General features: G+C 44.0%; 1 protein-coding gene across 21 annotated transcripts in view; it reads left to right on the forward strand.

Moving 5' to 3' along the window:
- The window catches only part of ADGRL2 (adhesion G protein-coupled receptor L2), a 218,755-nt gene that overhangs the window by 88,585 nt on the left and 114,667 nt on the right, over nucleotides 1–15,503 (forward strand). For all 21 annotated transcript variants that reach the window (XM_073544888.1, XM_073544884.1, XM_073544885.1 and 18 more), the window contains exon 3: nucleotides 14,999–15,212. In XM_073544888.1, the coding sequence (XP_073400989.1) occupies nucleotides 14,999–15,212 (214 nt within the window). The remainder of the gene's footprint in view (nucleotides 1–14,998; nucleotides 15,213–15,503) is intronic.

A 15,503-nucleotide genomic window follows, 5' to 3' on the forward strand; every position in this document is an offset into this window, starting at 1 on the left:
AAGAGATGCTCTTTATAACACCTGCACTGTAATCAAGAGAAGGGAATCACCCTCTCTTAAAGGGGATTTTTTTTCAGGAAAAGTTGGAAACATCATGATGAAAACGAAAAAAAATTATACTTATTTTTTACTGGAATCCTCGACTCGGTTCAGTGCTGTCTCACCTCTGCCAGACTTTGCCGTCATCTGTGACCTGCCCACTAAATTCACATTGATTGGCTGCTGGGTCCGGTGATGGATGGTCAGGGCATAATCCCCTCATTTCCAGTGGAGACCGTTAAAGAGGAGGGTAGGTTACAATGGTATGTATGGCTTTTTTTAAAAGAATCAGGATGACTGCCCACTGTTATTTTTTTTAAGAGCAGAAAACCGCTTTCATTTAGAATTTTTTAACAGCGCATCAAAATTTTTCTTAACCAGAAAACTCCTTTTAAAGGTGTCGAAAGATGAGATTACCCTCGTTTATGATGCGCCAGCCTCCAACTACTGACATAGGCGTCACTTCCTTGATGGGCTGTAGGGTCTTCCGACCCCGGCCGGTCACCGGTGCTCTTATGTAAGCCTAGTACCATGCAAGGTAGAGGGGCGTCAGCACTACTGCCGTTGGCGTCACTTTCCTTGATGGGCTGTTGGGTCTTCCGACCCCGGCCGGTCACCGGTGCTCTTATGTAAGCCTAGTAGCATGCAAGGTAGAGGGGCGTCAGCACTACTGCCATTGGCGTCACTTTCCTTGATGGGCTGTAGGGTCTTCTGACCCCGGCCGGTCACCGGTGCTCTTATGTAAGCCTAGTAGCATGCAAGGTAGAGGGGCGTCAGCACTACTGCCGTTGGCGTCAGTTTCCTTGATGGGCTGTAGTCTTTGGACCCCGGCCAGTGGATGGTGCTATTATATAGCCTAGTACAATGCAAGGATGAGCAGCACTCGTTAGTCCTGGCTCTATTTTCTCTCCCATTTTTCAATGCGATGGATGATCAGAGTCCAGAACCTTTCTAGAAAAGCTTTCCTTGGTAAAACCTACTCTGCTTGTTAAGTCGACTTCTGTTAAACTCTATTGATGGAGCCCCGCTGCCCGCGTGCAATATAAGATGGAAAGATGGAAATGAGGTTGTAAGTAATTTACTTGCCTTTGATTACAAATGATGGATCGAGTACTACCCCGCGCTCCCACAGTGACACTAGTGTGTGTTCACCGTGCACCAAAAGAAACTGCAGCTTGTCATAAAACATTACCATTAGCCTCTCTTTATGAGTGCATGCTTGTTAGGGCCGCGGAAAGCCGTTCCCACAATCAGAACCGTCTGGCTGAACACTGCGCCCTTTGTAAAGCTTCACAATAAGATCGGGTTTGAAGGGCCGAGTATTATTATTATAATGTAAGGGCGAAATCTGCAAACGTTTATCCAGAGGAGAAGCCCAGTAGGTGAATCCACGACGTGCATGACCGCGACACCGGAAGATGTAGAGCGCAAGCACGCGGCTGTCGGTTTAGTAGCTGGGGCACCTCAGGTCAAGCTGTGGCCGCTTGGGTCAGAGTCCAGGTCCTTCATACGTCCAGCACAGGGGATGACGGCACTCGCGAAACATTTCACCCAAAAAAATTAAAAAGAATTTCAAATTTGAAACCATGGAATTAACTTTATAGACATTTGTGTTTTGTGCTCGAAATAAACACCAAGTCTTTCATTTTTAAGGCACATGGGACCAGGCAGTGCGCCTAAAGACTCCTGCACCATCACCACCCCTTCCCCTAAAAAAAAAATACATATTTTTTATTAAAGAAAAATTGGAGTCAACCTCATGGATTTGGGGTGCAAACATCATTCATCTGCATTTGTTCCTTAAAAAAATAAAAAAAAAGGTTTTTGACACTATGGATCTTGGCGCACAATCTTTTTTTTTTTTTTCTTTTATTGTGCCCCAGTTGTGTGGCATATTACCTGTTTCATATCAGCGGAGCTGAATTGATGGAACATTGTGTTTTCCTCCAGTTGATTGCATAGGACGCATCCATCCGCCCCCAGCTTTCTGCCATGTCCTGGAGCACAGGTAACTGTGGCGCTTTAATAAAGTGATCTATTAACCAGCACCTGTGTGTTCAGTGCCGGTCAGATCTGCGCCAGGCAAGAGACTTTTACCTCTCTGCAGCAGAAAATGTCCGTGTGCAAGGACATAGTGATGCCAATTACTCATCCAATTTTATTTTTTTTTTTTTAAATGGGGGAAAAATAAAAGTAATAAGGCTATGTGCACACGCTGCGGATTCTGCTGCGGATCCACTGTGGATTTGGCCTCTGCGGATCCGCAGCAGTTCTGCAGACAGTGTACAGTGCCATGTAAGTCTATGGGATTTACAATCCGCCGAGCACATGCTGCGGTTTTTCCACTGCGGAAAAGCTGCGGTTTTGAATCTGCAGAAAGAATAGACATGTCAATTCTTTCTGCGGATTCCGCTGCGGTTTACCACCTACTCCATTGTCCAGGTGTCAATCCGCAGGTAAACCTGCAGTTTTACCTGCGGATCCGCACAGAAAAATCCGCTGGTGAATCTGCAGCGTGTGCACATAGCCTAAAGGTGTGACGTGCTGCTGCTTTATGGAACCAGGGCAGAAGCCAGGTAGTTTGGAAGATTTTTAAAAAGTTATTCCCACCTTAATGCTGCTAAACACAAGCAGTTTTGCAATTTATTTCTTTATAATTTTTTTATTTTTTTTTTTATTTTTATACAGTTGGTTGCCTTGGAGACCGACCACCTCTGCAGCACAGCAGAAGCTCTTTGTTGTTAATCTTGTGTGCATTTTTTTCAGGCTGTCACAGATTGCTGGAGCGAGCAGTTACCTAATAATCCAGACTAGCTTCAGCACAGACAGCAGCGATGGTCGGTCTCCTTAGTAACGAGCTATAAAGAAGTGTTAATAACTCGAACGGCTGCAAAGTTCAATACGCCGTAAATTGCAAAAGAGCTTGATTTTACAAGTGCTATCCTACAATATCCATGAATGAAGAGAGGAATAATGTGTTAAGTGCACATGAGGGTGCCAAATGCTGCGGGGTCTTTTTTTTCTGTCCTAAAATATTCCCTGTATTTCTCATAACTATAAGAAGCCTCCCAGCAAAATAGGGAAAAAAATCACAAAAATACAGTAAAAGTGCTGAGACCACAAAGCAACCGGCCGCTGCAAACCCAGTGATATCTGACAACCAGCGATAACTCTACATGTGGCTTTATAATAGCTGCCACTTTATTGCAGACTGAAATGGGCACCGGGCACCATCGTCCCCCCGCTTTGAGGCCCCATCATCAACTGCCTGGCGGCCCTGTCGTCCCCCCGCTTTGAGGCCCCATCATCAACTGCCTGGCGGCCCTGTCGTCCCCCCCCCGCCTGGCGGCCCTGTCGTCCCCCCCCCCCCGCCTGGCGGCCCTGTCGTCCCCCCCCCGCCTGGCGGCCCTGTCGTCCCCCCCCCGCCTGGCGGCCCTGTCGCTGCTTTGCGGCCCTTTGCTTAGGGAAAGCTCCTGCTCTTTTTCCAAACCTATCCTTAGGTTCCATTTACCCAGAGAAGGCTATAAGTTGTCCTTCGACCTCCTTCGTGCTCCCATGTGTTGGCTATGATTCTGCACTATTCCAGATGGGTAGTGGTATGGACGCTGGGCCGTAGACGGGAGGTCTCTGAGCTCGTTCCGCCCCAGTTACGTTTTCAATCTTTTCCATCTCTGACTTGTTTGCTGGTTCAAGTAGAGGAGACGGGCGCCCTGCTGTAAACTTTTATATACAATTTGCCCTCTATAAAAATCCATTTGTGGTGTTTACCGATATGTGAAAACTCCCCACACCTTACAGCTTTCTGGCATCACCGTGCAGCTGTCACTGGCCAGCTCAACCCCGAAACTGCTCCGCGCTGCCGTCTGCAAATATCAGACAAGGAAGTCGCCTCCGAAAAGCAAACGGTCATCAGAACTTTTCAGCTAACTTAACCGGTAATAAAGTTTGGGAATTTTTCATGTATCGTAGAGATAACCCCACAGTGGGAATCCAATTGTATCAGACCAAAGCCAGGATCTTTAGGGTCATCTACAGGGGATGGACACTTTGGATTTTTGTTAGGTTTCTCCAGAAAAAAAGTTCACCGCTAATTCAGGCTGACCCCTAAAATTCTGCAGTAATTTGTGGCCGTAAACGTTCAGGTTCTCTGTAGCGCCACCACAGGGGACATCCAGTATTGCACAATTCCAGATAAAATCCATTTATGTAATGCCTGAACGCTGCAGCTCATCCAGACTAGACTTTGTGTAGCTGTTCTCCCCGCTGTATAGTAGACCAGGCCCCATGTCAGGGTCGTCACGTGAAGCGGCCGGGCCCCATTCCGTGTGATCTTTTGGGGGTCCTGCCCCTGCTCCACTTGTTGCACTGTTTTGCGCCGATCTAGATTAGGCTTTGGGATATTACACATGCAGTTCTCACCCAGTTTTCCTACATGATGTAAAGTTTGTGAACTTCCAAAAAGTTTTCAGTAATCTGTAGATTTCATCCAACAATCATTCGCATTATACCTATTATATCTCTTTAATTTCTGAATTTTCTTTCTCTGCCCGCACCTCCGGTCCTGTCGGATGTCTGAGAATAGCCCCCTCGTAGTTAAAGCTTTTAATCACGGCCTTGAGATAATGGTGGAATATCTGAGAACGGCGTCCATGAAAAAGGTGACATGGAATCAGATTACACCCGGAGTACTCGCGCTGGGAAGGTTTTATTGCACGCAGCGTAAAATAATCTGTTTTCCGCTAATCCTGTATTGCAATTAGAGTCGCGCTTTATTCCATCCCCACAAAATTTGAATAACAAAAGTGTCTCAATTAAAGAAATCTGAGCGATTCCCGCGGCCGATAATGGGGCCAATTCCACTCTCTACAACTTCTACTTTTCTATTTTATTTTGTGCAGCTTTTGCTCTACAAGATATGGGCAGCTCTCGCCCTGCGACGAATAGCCGGACTGCTGCCTGCAAACTTTTTTTTTTTTTTTTTTCTTTTTTTTTTCCTCCTTTAATCCCACCACCTTCCCCAAAATCCCCCTCAGCAAGTGACCTTGTCAGACAGAAGTGTAGGATAAAGGCTGCGGCCCAGGACCGCGGTTCATTTACAAGCAGCTGCTGCTACTGTCAGTACAAAGTCCGGCCCCGCATGGCATCAATGGGGGATGACATGCTCAAGAGCAACTGTGCCCCTCGTCCCAAAAACAAAGCAATGGGAGGTCTCCGTACTCAGGGTGTGATCCCCCCCAGAAGCAGTGGGACTTCTGTGAGGCCGGGGCCTCATTACTAAATTCTTCTGACTTTTTTTTTTAATATCTATGTTAGTTGGCATTTATCTTCTTAGTACATGACTGTATTTTACAGATGCACCGCTGGGCACCAAGCTCCTAACTTTAGAGGTGCTGCACTGATACTGGGGGATGTCCTGGTGATAGTACTTTACAGATGCACTGCAGGGCGCCAAGCTCCTAACTTTAGAGGTGCTGCACTGATACTGGGGGATGTCCTGGTGATAGTACTTTACAGATGCACTGCAGGGCGCCAAGCCCCTAACTTTACAGGTGCTGCACTAATACTGGGGGATGTCCTGGTGATAGTACTTTACAGATGCACTGCAGGGCGCCAAGCCCCTAACTTTACAGGTGCTGCACTGATACTGGGGGATGTGCTGCTGCCTGGACTGCCTCTAGATCAAAGGTGTCCGAACCTGCCAACCAGTCGCCCACCTGCTATGTATGGAGGAGCCTACTGACTCCTATGAGGGACATCGGGGGTACAGGGAGATGAGAATTGGGCTGTTGCCCGCGGACAGAAAAGTCCAGCAGCGGCTTCCTCCTCTCCCCTTTGAAAACCCATGAACGCTCAGCTGAGCCGAGCACACATGGGGAGAGAGATGTCCACTGACTGCTATCTTGAGTGTGTGGCCAGCTTGGCATCCGTCTATCGCTGCGCACAAACTCTGAGATGTACATCGGGGTATAACAGCAGCCCCCACAGACTTCTCGGAAGCCATACCAAAGTAATCGGCCAATCGCTGGTCCCCGATAATCATCCCGTATAATTGTGCCGTGGGTCAGACGGGAAATGAGGAAAAACTCTAGATCATTGGCGATCTGGATCCTTTATGGCTGCCCATCGTTATCGGCAGCACATCCAGTTTGTATTATCCTTCCTAAAAGGGGCTTCAGTGAAGTCGCACGCCAATCGGCCAAAGTCTGCCCTTACTCTTGGTCGGCTTCTTAGTCTAGTTTATTTTTGTTTTTTGTTGGCGTATAGGGGGCAATGATTGGAGGCGATTTCAAAGGTTTTCTTCTTGCGGTCAGACTCTACAATGCGAGTGCGCGTCGCCCGCTTCTCAGTAGTGAAATGGCCAGACTGAGAAGAGAGGCGTGCCGGGCCAGAAGTGATTGACATCGGAGCCGTCGCCGGTCACACCCAATGGCAAAAACAGCAAAATGACAAAAGCAATTAACGAGCAATTAAGTAAATAAATGAGTCGCGCTGCCGGAGAATCCACTCGCTGCGGACTTCTTATAGACTGCCTAATCAATCACAGGACGGCGCAGCGTTCACCGGGAAAATGGGGCGGACCAAACACGGTGTCATTACCGAATGGCTCACAGATTTTATCATTAGGGAACCTGGAAAACGAAAAAAAGGGAAGAAAGATTAATGACATTTTATTTAACAAGGTTTATGTTTCTCATGAAAAAATAAAGCTGTGAGTCTGTAGAATTGGGCTTTAATCACCCAATGTTTTTGCTTTCTGTTTGTTTTTTGTCTGTTGAAATTGATGGAATTTAATGGAATTTTTTTGGCAGAAAATGCGTGTTTTTTTTTTTTTTTCTTTCTTTATATCGAGCTCTAGTGTTACATGTAATTTTTTTTATAATTTAATTTTTAAAATTAGTAATCTTGTAATTGTCAAGCTGACCACTGGATTTTGTAACACTCCTACTTCCTGTCTTTTCAGGATGCATTTTCAGTAGGCTCCTTATCATTAGAGACAGGATTATAATGACTGATAACACCACTATATACAGTAGATGCCACAGGACCCACCATTCACAATAGGTGATGTCACAGCTCACCTCCTCCTCCTCCTGTACAATGACTGATAACACCTCTATATACAGTAGATAAAACTGGATCCACCATTCACAATAGGTGATGTCACAGCTCACCTCCTCTCCCTTTCTTCACAATTACCTTACCTCACACTCCTTAGATGCTTTGATATAAAGTATACGGTCTAAGTCTCTTCATTGCTACTAATGTACATGTGGATTTCCTGAAGCAACAGGAAGTTAGAATGTAAAAAAAAAATTGTGGCCGGTGTGAAAATTGTAAGATTTCAATTTTTTTTTTTTTTTTTTTTTTAATTCACTTTGTAATTTGAGAAAATAAAAAAATGCCAATTTTTATATTCACTTTGTTGAAATCCATGTAGCACATTGTGCTGGGAAATCGGCGCCGTCTCCGGTCTGTCAGCTCGCAACCTAGAACACTGAGGCTGGGTGATCGGTTGATCCCTACTTAGGTGATACATACGGTAAATTAATGATCCTGGGCTTTTTGTTTGGAGGTGACCGCCGTGGGGAGACTGGCGCGCCACATCAGACATTCTCTGCTTGGATCATGTACACACATCTGCCAAGACCCCACCGGGCGGCTTTACCTAGCCGGGCTCTGATTGCAGCGGAGCCCTGGATGTGAGCGCTGTGCCGCCTGCTAGGTAATTACCGTTCACGGATCCAGGCAGGATGGCGGCCTCGAGCGGGGAAGCGTCTCCATCAGGCGAGGTGCATGTTACATGATTGCCGGAGAGGTCTGGAAAAGCTCCGCTCAGTCTATGACCAGAATTCAAGATCAGGCTCGATGTCAAAAAGGCCAAGGTGCCTATCACAGCAATTATGGCAGCCGGGCGCAGTGGTTTCCATGGCAACAAGACTGTGGATTCTTTGTGATTTATTATTTACCACTTCAGACTCTCATTCTACTGATTTAATTAGAGGAAGGGATTACCATAAGGTCTGTCACTTCCCAGTCTGAATGCCATTGTTATGGCTGCCCAGAGACTCCCCCAGAAAGCCGCCTCTCACCGGACCCTGGGCCCCTCTTCGCCCGTGTAGGGCTTTTTTTTTTTTTTTTTTTCCTTCCCTTGTTGGAATGTTTCTCTGGGACTTTGGGCAATCGAGTAATAAAAATAACCAAATTCTCGCCTGATTATTTGCGGCTCGCTAACAATAACACGAGACCTCAAGGTCACCGGGGTTAAATTGCGTTCTCCGTAGGTGAAGCAAACGCCGCTCTGAAGGATGGAAAGGAATTTTATTCATTTGTCATTCAGAGAAGGATTCCTTTTCCTGCCGATGTCTTTTGCTTAGAAAAAAAAATATATGAAAATGTAACGTGTGACCACGGCTCCGGTAATGGCAGCGGCGCTCCGACACTGCTGTTTATGACGAAACAAAGGCCGACGCCCCACGGAATTACCGCCAATGTGAATGTAGCTCAAGAGACGACTCTTCACTTTCTTTTCCTTTTCATTTTTTTTTAAATAAACTTAAAATTTCCATCAATATTAGTTAAGTCCTCCGTTACACTGACGTGCGCGAGTAAAGGGCGCTCTGCCCTGGCATGGAGCAGAATAGGGCAAGAGTCGCTACAGTAGTGATGTTACCAAGAGAAAAATGGGGGAAAAAAAACCGAATCAGAACAATGACCTCTCTAATAGAAAATAACTTTTTTTTTAAATAAGTTAAAATGTAAAATGTATGTGTTTATTTCTGTGTATAGAGAGGTTTTCACCATATTCTTATTTTCCAAAACTCTTCCATAATTATTAAAAATATCATTTTAAACCAGGTATTTGGTAATTAAAAATACATATTTTTCTTACTCTTCCATACACTAGAATATTTTTCCCACACCAGTGCAGAGCTCCATTTTCCAGTACATATTTTTGTAAAGAAATGCTCCACTATGTAATGTTTGTATATACAGTATATATTTTTCCATTATGAATATATTTTTTCATTAGTACCGTACTCACTTTAAATTTAATCAATTTGTACCCCCCAAAAAAATGTGTATGTGTGTGTATATATATATATATATATATATATATATATATATATATATATATATATATATATATATATATATAGTATATTGGTATTTATTTACCAATTAATATATATAGGTTTTAACTTATCAAAAGATTGTATTTATAGTACACAAAAGTATACTAAAAACACTGATGTTTAGCAAATAAATCCCAACAATAAATACCAATATACAGTGCTCAAAATACTGATTATATATATATATATATATATAGTGTACATCTATTATCCTTCAGTAATAGAGTTTGACAACAATGACAAAATGCCAAGACATTGCTCGATTTGCTGAATAATCTCTATATTAAGCTGATGGTCAATAAATAGTCTCTATATTGGGCTGATTGACCAATTTGCTGTATGATCTCTCCTTTAATCTGATGACTGATCAATATAGAAGGCGATCGCTCTCCTCCAGGTTCGTCATCACTGTATTCCAGATTATGCCGGAGCTTTTTTTCTGCTTTGCAGCAGATGTGTCCATTTACCGGTATAACAGTGATTAACATGTACAAATTAGAGCAAAAGTCTCCGAGTTCATGACTGCAGCCAGATCTCATACATCACCGGTGCCTCTTGTCCCGGCAGCGATGGAGTAATCAGCCGGGATTATTCCTGCTTACACCCTGGACGGCCGTGCCTGCCCGGGTTATATTTTGAGGCAATTAAGCCTATAACACACAATTTACCGATTACCATTTTCAATTTGCTGGTGAAAAGTGAGAAGACGACGGGAAACAACGTGCCACATTGTAGTCATGAGCTCATGGCAGAATGTCGGGCATCATGGTGTCCATGTCGCCTCGTGGAGCCATTGCCCGGCCGCTCTGCATTTTGCCATAACTGGCACAAACATTTTTCATCTTAATTGGCTCGTTAAAGGTGTAATCTTTTTAGTTAGGCGCGGGCGAGGTGTGCAGCGCGCTCGCCATGTTTTGCTATTGATGTCATCCGCCTGCTTACACTTCGATTCAAACTTTATGGGAATATTTGACCCGGCCAATAATAAAACATAAAAAGTAGTGCGGCTGCCAAGTTATCTAAAGACGAGATTGGACGGGGCGGGGGGGTGCGAGTCTTCATAAAAAATCTTTTCACTGGTAGAATTACGGCAGCTTCTTTCATGGCTCTGGTTTCTTTAATGCAGAGTTGTTCCTCTGCACTTCCCCTCCCTTTATGACAGACTCCCGACATTGACTTGCAAACCCGTGAAATAAAATCTGCATCAAAACATATGAAAGCAAAAATTGTCATCTCAAGTGCACAAATGGCAGCAAGGGGTTCAGTGTTGGGGTCTATCCTCCGATAAACCTTTAGGGTTTATTATTAAGCCAGAATGTGGAACCATCGGGGGATTCTCTGGTGGTCCCTGCTTGGCTCGGACATGTGTTCTCAATGGAGAGCGGCAAAAGCAGCTGCCAGATTGTCCGCCGGTGGCTTTTCCCTCATGAGAACAGAAGGATCGAGTTTGTTAAAAAAAAAAAATAAAATGCAAAGATGCCTTGCCAAAATTGGTCTCCAAGCAAAGCGCTGTTGCACATGATGGACGATTCTTACCACCTTGACTATATAGGCTACTCTGGTGTCCAAAGAGATTTATTTACAATTGAAATGGAATGAAAGGGTTAATCCTGCCCTGCCGGTAAATCAAAAACGAAGGATAAGAGTGGTATCCTGGTATGTGATTTATTGTCAACGCGTTTCGAAGTTACAAACTTTTTTTCACCAGGACAAACCACAGTTTGGGAAAACCAGGCAAAGTTTTGGGAACGTGTCTGTTTTTACGGTCTTGAAGTGCTGACTGCTCTGAGTAGTTTCCTCCGTTTCTCGCGGAGTATTTCTGCCAGAATCCGACATAAACCTTTATCCGTCCTTAAATATTTTATCGATTTTTAAGATATAAAAGTTATTCCCAGAGAAACCAGTTGGCTGGCAGATTTCTGGTCATAAATGAGGGCCCGTCACTTTACAGGTAAATTGATTTTTACTTAGTGCCCTTTGTACTGACAGATTAACCCCCGATGGGACGACATCGTCAGATTTCTTTCCTGCTTGTGTAACCATTTGTTGGAATAGATGAATATAAAAGTGGCGAGGAGATCTGTATGGAGCAAAATGTTACTCCCAAATTAAGGCCTATTGGAAGCACACCAGTACTTGCAAAAATACATATTTTTTTTTTTCAGGGGGATTTATTTAAAACAAAGTATGCTTCAGGAATGCGGCATTTTCTTTCAGATATTCTAGATAGATCTATATGTGCAGAGGGTGAAGTAAGGATTGAACACGTCACCAATTTTCTGAATAAATCTATTTCTGCAGGTGCTATTGACATGACATTCTCCCCAGATGTAGATAACAACCCGTCCAATCCACACAGGCAAATAAATCAGCATAGATGTCCATAAATTATGTATGCAAATTGCCTCTTCAGAAAGAAAGAGGACTTTTACTCTACAGTGCCACCTATTGGTGGTAGTGATCCTACAAGTCACAATCAACCCTTTAACAAATTTTTACAAGACTCGTTAAAGGGTTGATTGTGACTTGTAGGATCGCTACTACCATTAGGTGGCGCTGTAGAGTAAAAGTCCTCTTTCTTTCTGAAGAGGCAATTTGCATATTAAATTTCCCAGAGGAGCATTGCACGGCGAATAAGCCTCCTTACCTTGGCAAGCCAAAGCTGGCATGTCACTCTCCACAAGGAGAAACCTTACCCCATAAATTATGTGTAATAATGAGAAATAACAAAGAAAAAGTATTCAACCCGCTTACTGAAATTTATGTAGTGCTTCGTACAAAAGACTTTGTTGGTGTTGAAGCTTTAAGACTCCTCTTTTATGGAGAAACTAGTCGCAGGCATTGCTCAGCCCCATTCTTCAACACAAGCACTAGTCACATCCTGAAGCTTCCGTGGGCTCCTGCTATGAACTGTGAGCTTTAGGGCCTTCCATACATATATTTTTTTTTTATTGGATTCAGGTCCGGTCATTGTTTCGGCCACTCTAGCAGATGTATTTTCTTTCTCTGAAACCAAGTTTGCCAGTGCCGTATGCTGAAAAACAGCCCCATAGTATGGTATTGTGTTTTTGGGGTGATATGCGGTGCCTTTTGGCCAAACATGGTGGGTATTATAGCATCCAAATTGTTCAGTTGTGGTCGCATCTGACCAGACTATATTCCTCCAGTGTGTGTGTGTGTGTGTATATGTATGTATGTATGTATGTATATATATATATATATATATATATATATATATATATATATTTTTTTTTTTTTTTTACTTTTTGTGTAGATTACGAAGACCTGTTGACTGAGTTAAGCAGAAGGAACCCTTTTATTTCTAAACTCTAATACCTGGCATGGCCTATAGACAAGGGTGGTGCTGATTTTGAGAAACCAGTCACTATTTTATAATGTTTTACATCTTTTTTCCTGTTGTATCCATTCGTGATTATGTGGCTGGAAAAGAATTTCTGCACTTTTTTTCTTCTCCATGTCCATCCCGGTTGGACCTGACCGGTGATTCTATGATCAGGGCCGATACGCAGAGCCTTGTGTACAGCGGTGGGGCGAGGGAGAGAATATTATGAATCGTGTGTGTTTAGCAGCGATGTGCTCCCTCAGGTATAATCCAACCTGCAACAGTGCAGATGAGCCAAGGAAACAGGAAAAGACTGCCCAGGGAATTATCCAGCAGGCAAAGTTGTGATGGGAACTCGCCTAATGTATAGTCGGTAGTTATTATTTGTCACACTCGCTTCCTCGTGTTTGTGAATCTGTGTCCTCCAGTAAGATGCTCATTCTGCTTTTCTTCTCTTAATATGTTTTTAAGTTAGTACAAAATGCAAAAAAATGTACAGTTATTTTCCCAGCTGCCAATTCCCTGGTCCGATGCAACTTGTATTATCCTTTCTCAATCAGGATGGAGATTTGTTTAGTAACCGTTAGTAGAGTTGAGCAAAAACATACAAGCTGTCCTGGGCCGATCCTCCAAGGCGGCCGGGCGAGGGCAGTCTTGGCTTCGTCGGCCGGGCGAGGGCAGTCTTGGCTTCGTCGGCCGGGCGAGGGCAGTCTTGGCTTCGTCGGCCGGGCGAGGGCAGTCTTGGCTTCGTCGGCCGGGCGAGGGCAGTCTTGGCTTCGTCGGCCGGGCGAGGGCAGTCTTGGCTTCGTCGGCCGGGCGAGGGCAGTCTTGGCTTCGTCGGCCGGGCGAGGGCAGTCTTGGCTTCGTTCGGCCGGGCGAGGGCAGTCTTGGCTTCGTCGGCCGGGCGAGGGCAGTCTTGGCTTCGTCGGCCGGCATCTTTGGGCTGGCATCCGGTTACTCTCTTACACTTACTATGCCCTACAACATAGTAACTAGGCCTCACATGAGGTCCTGGGGCCTATTGTGAAGTGGTAGCCTGGACGCCAGGCAAAGGTTTCTGGCAACAGAAGTAAAATCTGTTGTGGTGTGGCTGTCAAGGAAAACTGGTTTGAATCCAGACCAGGGAACTGCAATTTTTTTTTAATTAACTCTATAACAATTACTTATTTGTTCTTTTAGACCATTATGAACTTTGTCTTCCTCATCAAACCCAAGCAGGGGGCTGCAGCAAGGAGTGGCTGGACTGCTGTCAGTTGGCCATGTGTACAAGTCAGACCAATAGACTTTGCATGGAGTTGGAACACTCATGCATGGCCACTACAGTGAGGAGGAGTAGAAACCCAGAATGTTAGAGATGAAGGGATGTCAAGGGTCATCGTGTCCAACCCCCTGCTCAATGCAGGAGTCACTAAACCATCCCAGACAAATGTCTGTCCAGCCTCTGTTTGAAGTCTTCCATTGAAGGAGAACTCACCACCTCTCGTAGCCGCCTGCTCCACTCCTCGATCACACTCGCTGTCAGGGGCATAGGATTCATAATTTTGATATCAGTGGGGGTCTCGGTGCTGGACTCCCAAAAGATTGGATATTTATCACCCATTCTGTGAATTAGGGAAAAATGTCAAGTGTGGGAAAAAGTTAATTTATTTTGTTAGGAATATAAGAAATCTCCGAGTATTTCTACCTTCAGTAACAGCTGATTGGGGGTGTTCTATGTGATATTTACATGTATGTAAAGCAGATATAAAAAGTCTACACACCTCTGTTAAAATGCCAGATTTTTATCAGGTAAAACAACAACTGTTTCAGAACTTTTTCCACCTTTAATGCTTCCCATTCTCTGTACAATTCAATAAAAAAAGCAAAATAGAAATCTTATTGTATAGAAAAAGAAATTAAATAATATGGTTGCATAAATATGCACACAACAATGAGATCCAATGCTGTGTTGTCGGCTGTTTACGGACCTGAAAATGTCAGGATAATCCTCCGAGAACAGCGACACTTTCTCTGGGGTGAATCAGAATCGCTATAAATGACGGCGGCCAAGCGCGGACTATTATGTAACATGACGGGGAATGTGATCAGCTGATTATGAACACAACCACATCCCCAATTATCATAGGGTGTTCAGACTTATTCAACCACATTATTTTAAGTTTTGTTATTCTTTGTCTTTCACCCTCACAATTTGTTTTATTCTGAATAATAGATTTGCAGAGATTGTTGGTGAAATTACAGCTGGGAAAAACCCTGAAATTATTCTTCTTGATAGAAAAATATGTATTGTGTGAGTGTGTGTGTGTGTGTGTGTGTGTGTGTGTGTGTGTGTGTGTGTGTATATATATATATATATATATATATATATATATATATATATATATATACATACACATTACAAAAAGTTGACGTTTTATCACAGGGGGTGTGTGGACTTTATCTACTGTATATTACAAATAGTGTTCTGTTTCCTTTTTTGTAGGCTTTAGTCGAGCAGCACTGCCTTTTGGCCTAGTAAGACGGGAACTCGCCTGTGAAGGATATCCCATCGATCTGCGATGTCCGGGAAGTGATGTCATAATGATTGAAAGTGCCAACTACGGTCGTACAGATGACAAGATCTGTGACGCCGACCCATTTCAGATGGAGAACGTAGACTGCCATCTTCCAGACGCCTACAAAATCATGTCACAAAGGTAAAACTATGGCGGTTATTAGCATTTATTATTAGATTATGATTATTATTTAACGGCCTTCGGCTTGGTCTCGAGCCATGGCGACTTGGTAGATGAACACTCTGTAGGAAGATCCATCTTGTGCAGCCAAGAGAGGTCCACCAGGGTCTTCTCCACCGTTTTCTCGATAGTATCAAGCCATTGGGTTCCTGCTCTTCCTCTTCGCCTAGTTCCTTCTATTCTTCCCACCACGATGAGCATTTCCAAAAGGATTATTTGATGATTTTTTTACTCAAACCACTGGGCATAATT

Source organism: Dendrobates tinctorius, unplaced genomic scaffold, assembly GCF_039654945.1.
Source record: "Dendrobates tinctorius isolate UK_male_01 unplaced genomic scaffold, ASM3965494v1 ptg000138l, whole genome shotgun sequence".
Lineage (NCBI taxonomy): Eukaryota > Metazoa > Chordata > Amphibia > Anura > Dendrobatidae > Dendrobates > Dendrobates tinctorius.